We start from the raw sequence: 18,525 nt of genomic DNA, 5'->3' as shown, positions 1-18,525 counted from the left end.
AGGCAGGTAAAACAGTACAACGCATAGTTTCTCAGCATACCTTATAGAGGATTTGCATAGGTTTGTTGAGCTCTACATTCCTCAGGAAAGGTGCTAGGTATTTAAAAAGATCAATGAGCAGCTGTGCGTACATTGGCCAACCCTGTAAGGTACAAAACATTTAGACACGGATGACAGTTGTCACGCATTATGAAAACATATCAAACCTTCTGCTGTGGTGTGTGCGCAAGCATGCGGGCGATGAAAATGCGATGAGATATCAGTTCAAGCCAAGCGTACACAAAACCTGGAGCCTTAGTGGGCCTCAGGATATGGAAGGTGTTACTAAAAAGAAAGGATACAAGGACATTTTAATAAACTTCACGGGAGTCTCCTGCCCAGGCGGTTGCACGTCTTACCAGAAGGCAGTGAGCGTCTGAAAATTAATGGTCTCCAGGACATGCTCCGGAGCGTTGAGCTCCAAAAGGAGCATAATGAAAATGCGGTGGTAGGGCAGCTGCTGAAATTCTGTCTGACGGACATCATGATCCTGGATCAACACCCCAACAACGATTCCCAGCACCTTTTGGGGAAACACTTTGTGTTCAGAGGTGGAATTTGTCGACTGGGTCTTTTTCTTATTAGGGGAGGTTACTAATAGCAGTTACCTTGTGTGTGCAGCACAGTAAGAATATATGACCACAAAAAGGTATACACACTATTGCTAGGTCACTTATTTTATTACACTGCTTAGGAACAAAAATAGATTGGAAACTTCAGACAACCATGTGCATGTACAATGAGTTGTACCTTGTTGAGGAGGTTGATCTTGGTCACTGTGTTGGAAGCTTCTCCAGAATGCTTGACAAGGAGTGCTATGAGTCGAACAAACGCGTCCAGGTTATGGTAGCACTTTGCTCTGATGATGGCTGCGCTAGCTGCAGGGTTGTGCTGCTGTTCAGCTTGTGCACGGTAACTGATCTCCACGCACATCTCAGTGCAAAGCCGGAAAAAACGCGTGATCAGGTCATCAGTCTTAAGAATGCCCTGCTGGTGCATCTGTGACGACATCAGATGGTGAAACAAATCACAATGATAGTAATCTTCACATTTTAATGAGCGGCTGTTTACCTGGCCAACAAAGGCTGAGAACGCTTTGGTGCTGTCTCGGCCAGCAGCAGCCGAGTGGTACAAGTTGACCCACTCCCTGAGAAGATACTCAGCCTTCTCTCGCAGACCTGGGGGATCGTCATACTCCGAAGCCTGGGAGATCCCAGAGTGCATCATGAAGTTTGGTCCACCGTGGGCCCGGTCAATCATAGCCTCATAGTTGGAGCGGACTACATCCATCAACTGGGGAAGACTGGGAACACATTACCAACACATTTAAACAATGAACTTGCAACTCTATGTTGTGGTGTTCAATTTTCCCAAAATAAGAGTCAATATTGACTCTCCATTTATGCCGTGAATACATTCCAGAGCTGCCAATGATAGTTTGACGTCCATAATTGCTTGTTTTATGTGTTTGGATCCCTTAATTACTAATTTAGTAGTAATGTCTCCAGGCAAAGAACAGAAAGTAAAAGTTTTAAGCAGTTTCACCCAACCTTCCTTCACACTAAAAAATTTTAAAAAAAAATGTATGTTTGCAAAGTGGCAGAAGTGCACTTCCACCCTCTAACTTACCCTTCAGGTGCACTTGCTCGAGAATGTGCACAAGTCCTCATTAAAGTCTCAATAGTATGGAAGAGGTCTGCTTCGGTGACGTGGCTGACGCTGCGCTCGTCTACTAGCAGCAGCTTTACTAACTGCATGGCAAATGCCACTGCCATGTAGTGAAGTCCATTCTCCATCGACTGCAGGCAAAAAAAAAAGGATGAAACAGTTAACCGAGATTGCCACAATTTGCCAGATCCTGTCTATTTTAGAGTTCGACAATTTCACGCGTAGATTTATTGTACCTGGGCAAGGTGCAAATCATACTGCTGCATATTCACAAGATGGTTTCGGATCAAGAGCTCCACCGCTTCAACATTATATTTGTACTCGTCTCGGCATTCAATTAGACACCTGTCAATCAGAAACATACACTCAAACATTTTATTCCAACTTAATAGGTGAGACTGCAGCAGTCACAAATACACTTTACATAATCTACGTGGAATTAACTCTCAACTCTAACCTGGTGATCTGCTTGTTGCACCATTGTGGTCCATAGGCACGCCCATCCTGGAGGGCTTTAAGAACCAGCAGGTGGCACTCCCGATACCGGAGGAGCAAGTCATTATCAGCCCCACTAGTAGCATCCAGAAGGCCTTCAACAGCCTGCCAATAGGAGATAATTATAGGTTCAAAAATAAATTTAAAGGGTGCAATAAAAAGACAATGTGTTTGGCGTAAAACTGCTTAAAACATTCTCTCTACATGGAAATTTCCACTTGATCATCTGGAGTTTCGTGCCCTACCTTCTGCAGTAGCCCAAGAGCTGCAATACCATCCCTTGAGTTTCTGGCCAATGCCACAGTCTCCAGCAGGCTCCGCAGGGCTTGTGTCAGGGGATTCATTGAGAGCGCTTGAGGGATGGCATGAAGATGCTGCTCCAGGTCTGCCATACACTTATCATAGATTTGTGCAACATCATCTGTGGCCCACGCTTGTTGCTGTTGACAAAACGCAAATGCAATAAAAAACACCATTTTCTGATGAGCAATTTGTGTGTATTTATTTAACACACGTAACAGTGACTCACCTTCATTGGTTGAGCAAGGAAACCCGTTGGTTGAGAAAGATCATTACTGGGTAAGAAACCAGGAACATTTCTTGCAAACTCCTCATATACAGCAAGCTGCTTAGGGTCGACTCCTCCCACCTGAAAATTAAAAACATTGAATGTGCAGCGTAAGGAGAATCCATACCTTAACAGTAAGCTGAAACCAAAGTTAAGTCATCCGTCAATTATTTACCTTAAGGCGTATCTGTTCTGGCATACGTTCCGCTTGGTAAGTCAAAACCACTGGATCACAGTAACGTCGTCCTTCTTGACGAGCATGTTTTCTCAACTCAAACTCCTGTGTGGCAAGTTAAAAAGAAACATACCGGGTGAGGCAAAGAGGAGCAATGTTTTAATTACTTATAGAAAGGAAACAAAGATCTGATGGGGAGAAAAGGAATGAAAAAAAAAAATGTCAACATAAAGAAAAGGACTTGAAATCCCAATTTAAAAAGAGTAAGTGCAGAGATTCTTGAATGTGACTCACTGTGGCAAGTCTCTTGTCCATTTCAGGACCAGCCTTCTCTACTGCCGTCTTCTGAATGAAACAGCACGCCAATTCACAATTTTCCTGGGCAACCCTAGCAGCAGCCTCTTCCATCATTTCCCTCTGCTGCGGAGTTGGTGCCTGGCATAGGAATAAGAACCTTAGATCAACAATTTGCCAGAGAAACTAAGATGTTAACTGAATGGAAAGCAGCAAAACTGATTTTACCCTCAGTGCAGCCGCAAAACTGTTCTTGAGATTAGCAGCTATACTGACGAGCAGGGGCTCGCGGCAAGTGATCATGGCCATGCCAGCAGTTAGATTTCTCATCATGTGGTGAGCTGCCACACGCATGCGGGACTCCTCAGAATCCAGTGCAAAGTCCTTCCTAATGATTTGCTCACATGTGGTCATGGCAATTTTGATGGAACGGTCAACAACAGGGTGCACAAGCTCCTGAACAGCACGCTCAACTGATTGCCTCACACACTGCTTTAACTGTGGATGGGCCTGAAGAAGAGGAATCTGAAGAGAAGAACAGTAGTAGCGACTCAATACAGAGGGTGATTGAAATGGAACATGCTTTTTGTAACATTTACAAATACACACATCTTCAGGCTTCCAACCATGAATATGTGCGTCCAATGTATTTATAATTTTTGAGTTACTCATTAATAAACCTGTAGACCTGTTGCAGCCAAACTTACATTTGCATTTATGTTAATGTGTGGTGCCAAGCCTGCCAAGGCATACACATTGATGTCGTGATAACTGAACTGTGGGGTTGGGGGCCCCGTTGTTGTGCAAGTAGTAGTAGCAGCTGGAGTGGAAGGTGGGGCTGAAAATGGAACAAAGTCTCCTGTTGGTCACAAGAAAATGATATTTAGAAATTGGTTATAGTACTTAGTTGTTCTAAAAACTATATTTACCCGATGTAGAAACTGGGAGCATTTCATCGGGTGGCTTAGATTCTTTTTTTGGTGCTGACAGCTGCTCGTCAAGGCTCTTAAGCTTGTCTTTGTCCTTCAACAGGTTCCCAGGCTTCAGGTCATTGATGTCCAGGGAAAGGTTCTTGCAGAGCACTTCAATCTCAAATTTCAGGTTGAGCTGAAGTAAAACATAAATATCATCTCTGCAGATTCTCAGATACTGCCAATTACTATTAAATACAAAGTTTAGCCATGGTTTTGAAAATATTTAGGACAGTTATAGAATATATAAGACTCAAAAGGTATTTTTGGCTTATGAGACAAGAAAAATCACCTTCAGGTCATGTTCTTGATGTAGCTCTGCCAGAACATTCATGATGGCCATGGTCCAAGGATTTTGCGGCCTAAATACCTAAAAATAAAAATGTAAACGTTAAAGGTGAAGCCTAACAGTGCTACAATTAATTTCAATTAGTGATGCGCACCATGCTTCGCAAGCTGGACTCCAAAACTTTGGCAATAAATGGAACTACGTAAAGTAGCTCTTGTTGGCCTTTTACATAGGCTTCCAGTAGCAGCGACTTAATTTCCAGATCCTAAAAAAAAGAAGAGGCAGAGAACTATGAGCCATCTTAATTTGCGAGGAAAAAAAGATTAGGCAGTATATAGATTCAACTGATAGAGTAATTGAACAAAATATTTTAGCACAGTTAGCTTACTGTATGTAGAATAGGCTTGTTTTTGGCAAGTGTAATCATGCCCAGCCAGTGACCCAGGTTCTTCAGCAATGAGCGATCAGAGAAATTGGCAGCCGCCTTGTCAGATGTCAACAAAACCTACCCAAAAATAAATAATTTAACAAAAGAGCAATATTCCTAATGATTCCCACAAATAGCCAACCTTGATATTCCTGTATGTCTCTGTAAGAACCATTTTGACAAACTCAGGATTCTTGAGAGTGTCCAAGAAGTTGGAATATAGGCTGTGAAAGTTGGGCTCAATGCTGACACGCTTCATCACTAGATATTGAGAAACCCATGGCATGAACTCTTCCTTCACGGTCTCTTTTAACTCCTCCACCTTGTGTTAAAAAAAGGATTACATAAGTACATCTTATATTACAGTCAATGACATTGATATTTCCATCCTTTACCTTTTGTGTCATGTTAGACTGAGAAAGGTTATTGAAGATGAAAGCAATCTTTTCCTGGACATTCTCTGGTGGTTCTACAATCCTTTCCGTCTGATCAGTGGCCACCAATAGTGTATCTATATTTGTAGTATTTATGGAGGGCTGCAAGCGGAAAAACATACACCATAGTGTAGAAATTGCCAATGACAAATTGAAAAATTATAGCGACATTGTGGTTCATAGTTCATGATCATTCTCTTTAATTAATTATAAAATTAACATTCATGATTTTCTGAGGTACACAGTAATGTGTCACTGTTGATGCTAAGAAGGGATCGACCGATATGAGATTTTCAGGGCTGATACCAATTATTAGTAATGAGGAGGCTGATAACAGATAATTTCCTGTAAAAGCTTAAAAAAATTGCGAATTTTTAAGAATTTTTAATTATGCAAAAAGAAAAAAAGAATATTCGTTAGAATTTCAAATAAAACTTACCGTAAATTCCGGACTATAAGCCGCGACTTTTTCCCCAAACTTTCAACCCTGTGGCTTATTCAGTGATGCTGCCAATTTATGTAATTTTTCCAACGGCCCCCAGCGGCGCTTGAGTACAAAAGGAAAGATTTAGACCGGTGGAATATATGCGCCAAGGAAGACTGCAACTTCTTGGCTTGTGCACAAATTAAATTAACGCAAACATACCCTCATCATGCAAAATGCAAAGAGAAAGGCACATGACGCAGCACATGAGGAAGATGAGGACGGTTTACCGAGATTTTTACAAGTACGGTATATTTTTTTAACAGACCCGTTTACTGTGTTGCGAGCATGTTGCTAGTGTGTTTTGGAATAAGGTAGCGTGGGACAGCGTCTATATGACAAAGTTTCTTTCCAACACTGAGGAAGACGACTTTGACGGCTTCAGTTCTAAGGAGGAAGATGAGGACGGTTTACCTTGATTTTTACAAGTACGGTTTGTTTTTTAATCCGTTTACTGTGTTGCGAGCGTGTTGCTACCATTAACTGCCCCGTCACAGGCACCGTTTGGGAAGAAAGTTATGTTATTATTAATATTAAAGCTTTGAAAACGCTCTCAGGGTACCGTCTTTCTTTGTAAATATGTGTAACCATGTATGATATGTATTTGCAACTGTATATTTTTGTAATGTATATATTTGTATTTATTTTAGACACTTATTCTGATATGTTTTGCACGGGCGAATGAAAAAGAAGGGGCGGAACAAACGCGGGGTGACGGTAAGTGGGGTAAAGGTGAGGAACAGACAGACCTGTTTGTGTACGCGGCAGACAATAGTGGATATATATTTTTCCCACCCTTACCTTTGGAAATACAGTGGAACCTCGGTTCTCAACCATAATCCGTTCCAGAACACTGTTCGAAAACCGATTTGCTCGATCACCGAAAATCGTTTTTCCCATTAAAAGTAATGTAAAATTGTTTTAATCCGCTCCAACACCCTGAATGCTTACCATGAACGTAAACATGAAGCTAACCCAGGCTAATCGTACGTTCGCGTTAGCTTACTCTTCCGTACGAAAGATTACGCTAACATGAACGTGTACAACTAAAAAAAGGTCGTTTATACGTCATTTAGCACCCGGGTCTCCACAAAAAGTGGTGAGCGGTTAAAAGATGAAGAAAAGAATTATGAATAGGATTTCTTATCTTTGTGAAGGTCTGCAGAAGCCATGCTCTATTCCCTCGAAAGAAGGGAAACTCGCACACCTTCATATTTTGCTATTATTTCTTTCTTAAATGCAATAGTTGTACGCACTACCCTTCTTTTTTCACCTGTAGCAACTTTGCTGCTTGCACCGACCTTCTTCGGAGGCATAATTAGGGGCTAAAACACTTCACCGTTCACATATATCTAAAGCGAAAGCAAAAAGAAGTGCGCGCGCACGTCATAACAGTTCTTCACGAAGGGTGGGGGCAATCTACACCCGTACGCCGCTCAGCATCGCACCCTAGCGTACCGGCGTTCGAACTCCCGATTTTTTTTGAACGGAAAGCGAAGCAAGAATTACTCGAAATTTTTGGTTGAGAACCGATTTGTTCGAACTGAGAGGCGTTCGAAAACCGAGGTTTCACTGTATACACTTTTTTCCTTGGATTACTTTCAATGGGGCCCGGACTCTGCAAGTCTGCATCAAACCTTAAGTACCGGTATCATTTTCCGTTTATTTTGCCGGCTGTGATTTTTGGACTGTGTACTTTAATGAAGGACATTTAGTTTCAATCGCGGGATTTAAAGACGGGTTTGGGTTAATTTTGTGTTACATTTTTTAATGTGGGCGCATGCGGCTTATTTACAGGTGCGGCTTGTGTAAGTACAAAATCGGTTTTCCTCTTAAAATGTGGTGGGTGCGGCTTATAATCAGGTGCGCTCTATAGTCCGGAATTCGCGGTAAATAGATCTCAAACCTTTTACAGGACCGTAAATAAATTTGAGTTTCGACATGGCTAACATGATAAATCTTTCACTTGAACCAAAAACTAATAGTGCGGGAAATAAAATTAGGCTTAGCAGCAGCTCGTATAAAAATGTACATTAAAACTTAAATAGCTCCCTAAAACTTAAGGTAAATTGGAATTTCAAAACAACTTACATGACTCTTTTACTGAAACCAAAAACTAGGAGTGCAGGAATTAAAATGAAGCTTAGCATCAACTCAAAATCATTTAAATTCTAAAATATCAGTAAGAATAATCAGCCCGCCCAATAATTGGTCAACCTTTAACACTTAAACTCACAGGCACGTCCTTCTTGAAGCTGCTGGGTGTTGGCCTTGTGATGGTGGTTGTCTTAGCGGCTGTAGTAGTGGTGGTAGTGGTCGTGACAAGGGTGCTTGTCTGTCCTGGCTGCGGTGCTTTTGGAACACCAGGTTGTTGGGATTGTGCTTGAACCTGCGCCAGTGCCAGACTGCCTGGGGTGGTGATGGAGCCTTGCATCTTCACCGGGGGGTCCCGTGACTGTTGGCCATACTCAATATACTGCACACACAGGATATTGGAAGATGCAGAGCGTAGGATTTAATCTATCTTTCAGTAGCCTCTCCCTATCAACAATAGTAATAAGGCTAAACAAATTCAGAAGGGGATTTAGTGCAATTTAAAAAGAACATGTATTGCAATTTTGCTTGAACCTTTGGCATCTATGCAATTGTGTAGTTTAATATAAGGATTCAATCTGAAAAAAAAATCTACCCAATGCACACAAGGCCAAAAAGGTTGCAACTTAAATTAAGGAAACCTAGTTACCTCTTGTAAATGATGTGGAAATTGCAGAAAATGAGCAATTGAAGCAAGATGTTGGCAATACTGGGGGTAATCCTTTAATCTAAAAGAACATGACATTCACCAATTAGCTGGAAAAACAGACAGTTGTGGAATTAATAAAACATTTTAACTACCTGTTTTTGAAGCGGTCCAGGGCAGCAATTCCAAAGTAATACATCTTGGATCCATAGGGTTTTCTTAATGCTTCAAGCACATATCTGAGAGCAAGGCCAAGGGCCATGTAGGTCACAAGACCTTTTTCAATTATGCCACCAAATAGGCAGGCTGTAATGTGTAGCTCTTTGTCCGGGTATTGGGGGAAGAAGCGGTACTCCTCAAACAAGTTCCTAAGCATACAATTGAACACTTCCCGCTCCCTCTTGATGGTAGAATCTTTAAAGCGCTGCAGCATTTCTAGAACCTGTAGGTGGTAGCAAAAAAAAAAAAAAAAAAAAAAAAAATCGGATCAATGTTAAACATTGTCTTTAAATCCACTCAATGCATACAATTATTTATTCACAAACAATACATAAATTGACTTACTTCATCCACAGACATTGTCGGGTGAGGTGGATGGTTGTAAATGCGCTGGAAGTAACTGTTGGCTTCATCATCTATCTCCTTGCTAAAGTGCTGGTTTGCCTCTGGCCAAACCTGAGATAAGTCCGCTGGAAAGATTTTTTTTTCTTGAGATTTGGTGGAAGTCAAGGATTTCCGATGAGCAAAGCATAAGCCACATTTTACCGCATAGAAAATCACATGTTTGAACAGGTGCATCTCAAAGAAATATAATATACAAGTTGTTCCAATTGTTGTTCCAATACCAGTAGTTGTGCTTTTTTAGAATCACACATCAAGTACCTCAAATCTGCATCAATCTTGATATTATTCAAACGCAGCCTTTGATTAGTAACCTTGTTGCTGATAAACATAAATGACTTCTAACCCATTTTTACCTTAGAAGGCTGTGCCCAATATTTCTCTAAAGATGTGATGAGTGAATTTTAAGTTGTTTAGAAAATAAAACGATTCAAATATTATTTTCCATTTAATGAATCAGTAAAATAATTTGAGATGCCCCTCAACAACTGCATGTTCACAAAGCTAAATACATGAAATTGACTAAAGTGGGGCTGTCAGCTTAAGCAGACAAGGAATGGAAGACTGGCCTGTATTTCCTCTGCAAGTGCATCGAGCAGAAATATCTAGAAATGACTGTTATTGTATGCTTAATTTCCTCAAGACCAAAATGTCATTCTGATGTAGGTTTGAAATTATAACTTCAGTAAGACATTTGAAGAGGAGATAACAGTGCTGAGCAGCGCAGAGCGGGGCTCTCAGTCACACCCCTACAACCGCCACTTACAGGCCTTCATCTTACTCTGCTGGAAGGTAGGTGGGTTCAGACTCGGTGTGCTCATCTTTCTTGTACTGAATGGATCAGTGCTGACTGCTGGCATTCCGAGACTAGAAGCAATGCCGGTGCCAATGCCAGAGCCTAAAGGACCTGGGGTGGAAAAAAAAAACAGAAGTTTCATTCCGTGCTTAAAATAAACCATTTTGGGTGTCGAACAGATGACTTCCAATGTTATAAAATGAAACCATTAGGAAGAGCACAGTACCAGAGTCCATACCAGGAAGCTGGGAGGACAAGCTGCCAATACCACCAAATGGTGTGCTGGGATTGGTGTTTGCCAGTGGTGGAAATGCTTTTGCTGGCGATTGTGGATTACTAAAAGCAGAACTAAGGGAGGTGGGGAAACCCTGCATGCTCTGCGTGTGGGAGGTGGCTGTGCCGCCTAGGTTCAAGGAGCCAATCCCAGTAAGAGGATCCATCTAACAGATGCAAGAGAAAGAATTTCAATAATTTGTGTAATATCTTCTATGTATTTTTTTTAACTATGTCCACATTGGACATAGTAAAACAGCTTTCAAACAATGTTTCTTATTATATAAAACACCTATCCCATCTTCAAATATTCTGGATTTCTGGGAAGGGACTATGTCATAGTGATACAGCAACAACTGAACTTTATGGTAATTTAGTTTAGTACAAAGAGCACACAACCCTACAGTTATAGTTGAGAATAAGAAAACATGTTATCAAATTGTTGTGTGAAAATACTTCTAGCCCATACTGAATAAAATGCACCTTTCTATGTCATAACATGTTACAATTCATGACAATGTATTGAAGCCAGATAGATAAAATGTTATGAGTCTTTAAATCCGGATACCTGAACAGGTGAAATGGCGTCCAGGCTGCTGGTACTCGGGGCCCGCCCTTTAGGCATAACTCCAGGTGGTGGCTGACGGGCTTTGTTCATAACATTGCTGCAATTGGCAACCATGGTCAGGATAGTCTCTGACAGCTCTTGCGAAACACTCCTAAGAGAAATACAAAAAACAATTGAGGTTAGAAATACTGCACAAAAAACGCCAAGCAAGACAAACCACATGCAAAAGTGTTGAATAGCAGAAGGCTCTCACCCAGCACAAGACTGAAGACAGGCCAGCATGGTAGCTAAGGTCTCTGGAGGCAACTGTGAGCTTTTAGGCTGGTCCTTGTCAGGGGCTAGGCCCCCCATAATAGACGGGCATCGCCTCTTCAGGAATGTGACACAAGCTTGGATAAAAGGTTCCTGAATGATATGAGAAATGAAATTTTATCCACAGGGTCCCGTTATGTGTGGTTTAAATAATAAACATTGAAACATACCCCATGCTCCCTAATTTTGTCAGTCAGCCATTTATCAAGTTTGAGGTATTCACGGCGAGAGGCAAGTGCAGCAAGGTCAATAACAAAGGCAAACGGAGTACCATTCAGCAGCATTGAGAGAGACTGGAGGACAAACAAAATCATATTAATATAAAGGTTAACCTATTCAAACAAAAGGGACCGAAACCCTCCATCTAAATAAATCCAATGACCTTCATCCTTTTGAAATTAAAATGAATGAAATAGACCATTGTGCTATAGGCTTGTCTGTTTCAATGTTTTTGAAGTGTCGTGACAAACCTTCAAGTCCTGAGCCACATCCAGGATGCGAGACAACTTTGCCTGATCGTACTGCTCACCTCTCATATACCACTCAGCCATTGAATGCATAATTAACTGACGGATGGAAGGAGACTGTCCCTAGAAACAGAAAAGGAGCCCTCAGGTTTGTGATAGCACAAATTGTGTACACAAATATGGTCCAAATATTAGAGCGTGGTTGCACAGTTGCACCCACGCACCCAGCCTCCCTCTCCCCAAACGACAGTTATAGCAAGAAAAGATTCAGGACTAACCTGTCCATGCCAGGCATAGTGCAGAATGATTGCAGAGTTAGGGTGGTTGCCCAGAAAGATGGGCATTAAGGTAGATATGAGCTCATGGCGCAGTGTATGCCAGGAGGTGGAGATCTGCAGTAGTGCCATAACAAGCATATCCGGGCAGTGCTTGATTGGGAAGCTGAAGAGCTGCTTCACCTGCTCATACTGGTCAACTTCTGACAGCCTAAGCAGGCTTTCCACCAAATCAAGACTTTTCCTGGAATAGGTCCAGAGAAATTAAATAAATGTACAGTGGGGTATGCATTAGGTATAGGGCTTGCGGTAGGTACAGTAATAAGCTGCTTTCAAATGAACCAATGCAATACCATGTTGCTATCTCCCTGTTGTCATCCTCAGGTGGTGCTTTAAGGATGTCGATAGCCACTGTGTGGCAAGGATAGTCAGCAAAACAGAACACTTCAGGGCTGATTAGAGAGTGCTGAATGAATGATAACTGAAAAATATATATATGTACATGTTTAGACTTTCACAGTAAAATGTTGAATAATTGGCACAAGTTTACAATCTGCAACAATTTTAAAATACTGCAGAAAAATGGACATAAAACCACACCAATTAAATGTTATCGTTTTGCAATGTTACCTGTCCTTCTGCATGTTTCCATGGCCGATAAATGAGATCCACAGGAAAAACCTCCATTCCCAAGCCTCGTTGAATCCCGTAAACCACTATATGCAAGCCCTTACTGTCCCGGATAAGGAATCCAGCATGATCCAGTTCGTATGTCACCTCTTTGAAGTTCAGGTTTGGATTCTACAAGATTGACAGTGGAGACGTTGGTAGAGACAAAACAGACGAGAAACAAACGTACTTTTTTAATATAAATGGTTAGCCTCAGAAACCAAATTTATAAAAGGTCTTGTATCAGATGAACCTACAACAAACTATACACTCCATAAATGTTAAGGTAATTGACAAGTCTCATCTGAAATAAAGAGACAAGAAATATATATGATGTATACCATGTTTTCAACTCTGACCAAGGTGTGTTTATTGGGATAAACCAAAGTTATTTCGATAAGGCAAAATATTCCAAAATCAGATGTGCATTTTCATTATTTCTAAAAGCATTTAACTGTACCATCAAGACGGGCCAATGACAAACCTTATTCCATGCATGATATGAATCGACAACGGGCCACTAAATGCTCCCACAGAAAATACTACAAAAATTATTTAGTAGCAAATGTCTTAGAGGACACTGCACAATTGTTTAATCTCATATCAGTCACAGCATAATACATTTGTCCAAGAGTGTTAATTGCACACTAAATTATTTTTGCGCAATGTTAATGACCAACAGTTCTTACCAAAACTGAAAAGTTATTGTGAGGTGTCTTTATCTGATGAGTGCTGTACAATAGTGTCAACTTACCACTTCTTTAACCACATCGATGAGCACCTCAACATTCCATGTGTGGGTCTGTGACCCGTCACCCTTATCCTTGCCATCACTCCAGATGCCACTTCCCGGAGCAGATATTGACTATGATATGATGAAAAATAATGTATAGTGAATAGAACTTTACAGAGTCAAGTCGTATGCAACTAACTAACAAACCTGAAGAGGGATACCATCTGTTAGGCCGGAGTGGGTACGAGCCATCATGCCCAGGACCCTGGCTACTTGGCTAGCTGTCACTTCCCTCACCCCATACTGGAGGATTATGTTTCTGCACTCATCCAGACTGAAGGCGAAGAGCAACCATGTCAATACTTTCAAATTAAGCCAATGCAACTCAGGTGCCAATTCAAAACAGACGCATAGGTACCTGGCACAGAAACCGTAGCCAACTTCCTGCATGAATTCTGCAAGAGAACTCTCCATTATGGTCTTAGCTAACTCCCCGGAGTCGGGCAGGATCCTATCCATGAGAATGTCCCGTTTTTCAGGGTACAGCAGTGGTGCAAGCACCACAGGACAGCGCTCCTGCGGAAAATCTTAAGACAAAAACGGATGAAAATTAATTGGTTTGTTTTACCTCAAGATTCACCCAGGAAGAGTGACAATATTGCAGTTGGTCACATACGCAAAGTTAAGTTATCTAGGTATCTTACTGAGCAGGGCAGCTTCGTGAAACTGAGCATACCAATGTGTTCATTCCAAAACACTAATACCAATGTCTCAATCAAATACTGATTTCAAAATTATTTGTGACAAGAAAGAAAACCAATACATAAAGTACTTTTATTCACACCACTACTACCCTGAAATTGTTTTTGTAGGAAAAAACAATTGGTCTTAAAAGGTCAGAAAGTAGTTCATTTAGTAGTAAACTAACAGAATGTGATCTGAGCCAACAATTAAGGATTATTACCGGTAAGTGTAAATCAAACCACATTCAAGAAGTCTGCAAACAATGACAACATCCAGTTATTTTCTAGGAACACTTAGTAGAAAAATAAAGGCAAAACATTTCAACCCTGTACAAAGTTCAGTGTGACATAATTGATTACTAGGGCCAATTTCATTTTAAATAAAATCAAATTGACAAAACAATTTTTTTAATGTGAACGGTATCAGTAGATTTTCAAAATATGGGGCTATATTCACCAAACTAAGCATTTAAAATAAAAATCAGCAAAATATTTTTGTGGTTAAGAGCATTCCAATTTAAAAAGAACAAATGTAAGTGCTTAATTTGTAGGCAATTGAGCTTATTAGCCGTGGCAAGACGCAGGACTCAACTTACCTCGGCAAAGTGTTTTCAAAAAGGCTTCAATCTGTTCCTGCCCAACTCCACCAGCTCCCTTCTGGCCAAACAGTAAATGGGAAAGCAGCAGATGTAAAACCTCTATAGCAATGTCCTGGAAGCCACCTTCTTGGTTTCCACCGAGATCTGCGTCGATGTATGACCGGAGGAGGTCGGGAAGCTTCTGCTTTATGAACTGGGAAGCTGAGCAAATACATAAATAAATGATAATGTCAGGGGGAAAGATATGAGCCCTCTTGAGTTATATCTAAAACTCCTTACCAAATCCTCGAAGGTCTGTGTTGAAAGAGTTTAACAGTGCAAGGCCAAATATGACCTATAAAGTCGAAAAGAAAACATTCATATATGTTCATCCATTTTTTTTTAGTTTTTTTTAAATTATTTGCTGCACCAATTGCAACAGATGGCTCAAGTGGCTTACCTCTTGTACCTTGCTGAGCTTAAGAACTTTACTGAGTTGAGTGAATAAGTGAGCAGATGGTTTCAAACTCTGAAACAAAAATGTGTAAAATCCCAATTTACTAATGAACATGTTTAAAATGTTGCATACTAACATGGACAATATTATGGACAAGGTTTAGGTCAAAAACTGCTCCGTACCTTTTGGTAGTGCAAGGGATTGTCGATGGCGTAGCACAGCGTCGAGATAAAGTTGGGCTTTGATATCAGCGACACACACTCCTGGATCAGAAACTGTGTCTTGGGCAAGTTTGAAACACAAATGCCAGGGAGGAGACCGCAAAAAGAACAAGGGCATGTGAAGGCCAGCAAAGACAAACAAAAAATATAGTAGACAGTACATGCTAGTAACATACACAGGCAGTATGTTCACAGGCAAAAACTTCATGTGGCATACGATGAAAAACAAGGAGCTATTCATTCTCCTATTATCAGTCTGAATTGGGTCTAACAAAGATCTTCTTTGTTTTAATTAAAATTTTGGGTTTCAGCTGAGAGAAATGGGAGCAGTAAATACATTTTTAAATTACAACTTTTAAAACAGTTTAGCGGGTTTCTGAAAGTCTTATTTTTCCAGTGGCCATTAGAATTTGAAAACCTACAACCCAAACCCTCCCATGCCACCATAAATAGTAGCCGAATTACAGGATGCTTTAATATGTTGCTGAACCCTTTCAGAAGACTGCTTCTGCGCACGTCTGCATGGGGCTGAGTGTTGTTCCTTACACATATTTTAGTTCCCATAACTTATGATTAATAATAAAAAATAAATATAAATATTAATTACCTGGTGAAAATCCTTGCCACTGCTTTTACCATCGCCACTAAAATCCACATGTGAGAAAAGACAGCGAAGTAAGTGCCTGTCTGCCTCAGGACCGTGACGATTTACAATCTGGAAAAAAAAACATTATTGACACTAAAACTTAGAGGATCAAAATTACGCACAACAGTAAATATATTTATTGTAAAATACTTACATGCTGTATTTCTTGTTGGCTGGCTCTGTAATTTTTCTTTGTCAAATTGTCCACCAGATAGCTGATTTGAGACAAAGCCAGCGAAAGCGAGTCAAGATTCATTGCTGGTTGGGGCGGAAGCAGGCGGCCGAGCACGGCGCAAAATCACCATTATTCCCCTTTAGTCACTTCAGTAATAGGTTACTTTTCCACCCCTCCCCCCCAAAAATGTAAAAAAAAAATATTGACGTCCAAATGATCTTTTGTGTTAGAGTCTCCCAGTCCTAGGTAGTCTTTCAGTTTAAAATAAATGTCAGCATCTGAAAAAAAGAAGATAAAATGGTTAAAACAGTCAAACTAATCAGAGGATCAGTATATACAAGTAGGAATATTGTTTCTGTGGGTCCCATTGACTTCAATACTGTTGCTGGACAGTTTTTAGGGTAAAACTCTCAGAAAAGAAATCTCGGAGTTTTATTTTAAACTTCTGTTAAGGTGGCAGATAGGGTTCTTTTTTGGTTGACACCACTGAAGACGCGGTAAAAACCATAGAGCCAATCCAGAGAAATGTTTGGAAGCACACATTAGATTAACTGCAAATGTCTAGTTGCTCGCAGTACACTACTGTGACTAATGGAAGAATTAGTCATAAATAATAAACACTAGTATTAATTTAAAAATATTCAATTACAGGCTTTGCTTGTCACCTTGGTAAGAAAAGGGCTGAAAGAAAAGTAAATAAAAGTGAAGTCTACGGCAATGTCCTTGCAAGACTAGTGTTTTGAATTTCCCTAAATCAAATGATCAGTGAACAATGATGAATGAAAGTGTAAAGCCGTCTGACAGTGTAATTACAACTGAGTATTTTTTAAGCAGTTTCCAGAACAATCGTGTGATCCTTTACTGGAGAATATTTTGCTTATGGGGCCTAGTCTTGGTTAAAGAGCGATTCAGGTAGTAGGGGTTCTTTAGTATTTTTATCATGGTTCTTTAAAATACATTTATAAGAAACGAGCCATTTTTCAGGCGTATGTGCATGACAGCTCGATGATATTCCCCATTTCAAGTGACAATCTTTACTCATACAGATCCATTCGGAGGGCTGCTGCGAAAGGTTAATTGACTAGTTAATTGTAGAGCTGAATTAGAAGCTTAGAACGGCGGTACACATTGCAAACACTAGGCCTCAGCTCAGCTAAAACACGAAGCAAAACCGATTGCTCCATCAAGAGCACACACCTCCTGTACTCCTACAAATGCTTACGGAAGCTCGATCTCATCAAACATGCAAACGTACACAGAGATACACGTGGAGACATTTCACTATAGAGAGTAAAATAAACGAAAAACTCAGTGAAACAAAGAGCAAGTGCATAGACAAAAGTAAGCAAATGTTCAGCGCGAAGTATAAACATGTTAGGCATAGACTGCTGCAAAAACTTAGAAGTGCTCTATTGGAGTTATAATTTTAATGATTTCTGATAACTACTCATTATAATAACAATTCATAAGTTAAACCTGTTTAAGAGAATTCGAACTTGACTCATAGTCGTATGTAGAGCACACCTAGCTAACGCAGCTAACATATAAAGATGTACTAACTCGACTGAATAACCCCGCACGATTAACTCGTTTTGCAAAATGTGACAATATTACGGCATTTTAAACTGCGACTTGCATTCATAATGATAATTATTGTTGCACATACGAGGAATTGTTATAAAGTAGAGCCTCGCGCTACCTCACGCTAAAGCTAAAAGGCCCGAGTGACAACGTTAGCATCGTTTGCCGCAAACTTATGGTTAAACTATTAATACGTTTTAATAAATAACAAAAGTACGGTGAAAATAATTTGCAAGGAACCCAAGAAAAGTGGTCATTAAAATGGTTATAAGGCGAAGAGGGAATCACTATGGATTGGCCAAAAGCAGCGTTAGCATTATTAGCTCATCACTGACGAGTCCCGTCTAGTTTACGGGACTGCAATCACTTCATATGCGAGCATCATGAATCCTACAACACAGTACCGCGACTGTAATTCCATGAGGCATCAAGTAGAGTTTGTGCAGTAAAAAACAGCTCCCCGAGCTAGAATTAAACTCAAACGACTATCAATTCGAACAATTTGATAATATATAGCAGCTGCTCTCCAGTAAATAGTCCATCCCCAGCGCTGTTTGCTAGCCACCGTCCTGTTGATTTCAAATCGCTGCCATACGTGTTAAAATCAACGTGAGCGCAGGCCGCCGAGGATCTTGACAGAAGGGTACATATATTCCAAATCTCACCATGCTTCACGAGAGTGATTTAGTTGTTCATTCCTCCTTCGTTCTCTCCAAACAAACTTTGGGCGAAATGGAAGAGGGTCGCAGCGCCTCCGAGTACAGTGTGATTTTCAAAATAAAATGGCGACTGTCACCGTCGCGGCGCGCTCTCGCCGCAAGATGTG

At 40.6% G+C, this 18,525-nt stretch overlaps 1 protein-coding gene across 12 annotated transcripts in view; it reads right to left on the bottom strand.

Annotated features, from left to right (window-relative positions):
- The window catches only part of cnot1 (CCR4-NOT transcription complex, subunit 1), a 21,687-nt gene extending 3,162 nt beyond the window's left edge, over window positions 1-18,525 (bottom strand). The window contains exons 1-43 of one of the 12 annotated variants that reach the window (XM_088340335.1): window positions 18,365-18,525; window positions 16,098-16,396; window positions 15,905-16,012; window positions 15,259-15,357; window positions 15,080-15,148; window positions 14,920-14,974; window positions 14,638-14,841; window positions 13,717-13,885; window positions 13,506-13,632; window positions 13,320-13,430; window positions 12,527-12,697; window positions 12,250-12,377; window positions 11,900-12,140; window positions 11,625-11,744; window positions 11,325-11,447; window positions 11,096-11,247; window positions 10,843-10,993; window positions 10,228-10,441; window positions 9,972-10,112; window positions 9,149-9,273; window positions 8,740-9,026; window positions 8,588-8,666; window positions 8,081-8,320; window positions 5,322-5,462; window positions 5,069-5,248; window positions 4,888-5,004; window positions 4,654-4,764; window positions 4,503-4,580; window positions 4,169-4,346; window positions 3,947-4,098; window positions 3,468-3,764; window positions 3,240-3,380; window positions 2,946-3,050; window positions 2,732-2,851; window positions 2,448-2,642; window positions 2,165-2,307; window positions 1,944-2,052; window positions 1,669-1,838; window positions 1,111-1,342; window positions 790-1,038; window positions 399-562; window positions 207-324; window positions 41-142 (exon numbers count right to left, since the gene is read on the bottom strand). In XM_088340335.1, the coding sequence (XP_088196461.1) occupies window positions 41-142; window positions 207-324; window positions 399-562; window positions 790-1,038; window positions 1,111-1,342; window positions 1,669-1,838; window positions 1,944-2,052; window positions 2,165-2,307; window positions 2,448-2,642; window positions 2,732-2,851; window positions 2,946-3,050; window positions 3,240-3,380; window positions 3,468-3,764; window positions 3,947-4,098; window positions 4,169-4,346; window positions 4,503-4,580; window positions 4,654-4,764; window positions 4,888-5,004; window positions 5,069-5,248; window positions 5,322-5,462; window positions 8,081-8,320; window positions 8,588-8,666; window positions 8,740-9,026; window positions 9,149-9,273; window positions 9,972-10,112; window positions 10,228-10,441; window positions 10,843-10,993; window positions 11,096-11,247; window positions 11,325-11,447; window positions 11,625-11,744; window positions 11,900-12,140; window positions 12,250-12,377; window positions 12,527-12,697; window positions 13,320-13,430; window positions 13,506-13,632; window positions 13,717-13,885; window positions 14,638-14,841; window positions 14,920-14,974; window positions 15,080-15,148; window positions 15,259-15,357; window positions 15,905-16,012; window positions 16,098-16,199 (6,318 nt within the window). In that variant the 5' untranslated portion in view covers window positions 16,200-16,396; window positions 18,365-18,525. Of the gene's footprint in view, window positions 1-40; window positions 143-206; window positions 325-398; window positions 563-789; window positions 1,039-1,110; window positions 1,343-1,668; window positions 1,839-1,943; window positions 2,053-2,164; window positions 2,308-2,447; window positions 2,643-2,731; window positions 2,852-2,945; window positions 3,051-3,239; window positions 3,381-3,467; window positions 3,765-3,946; window positions 4,099-4,168; window positions 4,347-4,502; window positions 4,581-4,653; window positions 4,765-4,887; window positions 5,005-5,068; window positions 5,249-5,321; window positions 5,463-8,080; window positions 8,331-8,587; window positions 8,667-8,739; window positions 9,027-9,148; window positions 9,274-9,971; window positions 10,113-10,227; window positions 10,442-10,842; window positions 10,994-11,095; window positions 11,248-11,324; window positions 11,448-11,624; window positions 11,745-11,899; window positions 12,141-12,249; window positions 12,378-12,526; window positions 12,698-13,319; window positions 13,431-13,505; window positions 13,633-13,716; window positions 13,886-14,637; window positions 14,842-14,919; window positions 14,975-15,079; window positions 15,149-15,258; window positions 15,358-15,904; window positions 16,013-16,097; window positions 16,397-18,364 lie in introns of all 12 variants that reach the window. The other 11 variants (XM_088340340.1, XM_088340333.1, XM_088340338.1 and 8 more) reach the window with 11 other exon arrangements.

This window comes from Urocampus carinirostris, chromosome 7 (genome assembly GCF_059441175.1).
Source record: "Urocampus carinirostris isolate Australia breed hairy pipefish chromosome 7, RoL_Ucar_1.0, whole genome shotgun sequence".
NCBI lineage: Eukaryota > Metazoa > Chordata > Actinopteri > Syngnathiformes > Syngnathidae > Urocampus > Urocampus carinirostris.
The sequence above is the reverse complement of the archived record's forward strand: the minus strand, read 5'-3'. Positions and strand labels throughout refer to the sequence as shown.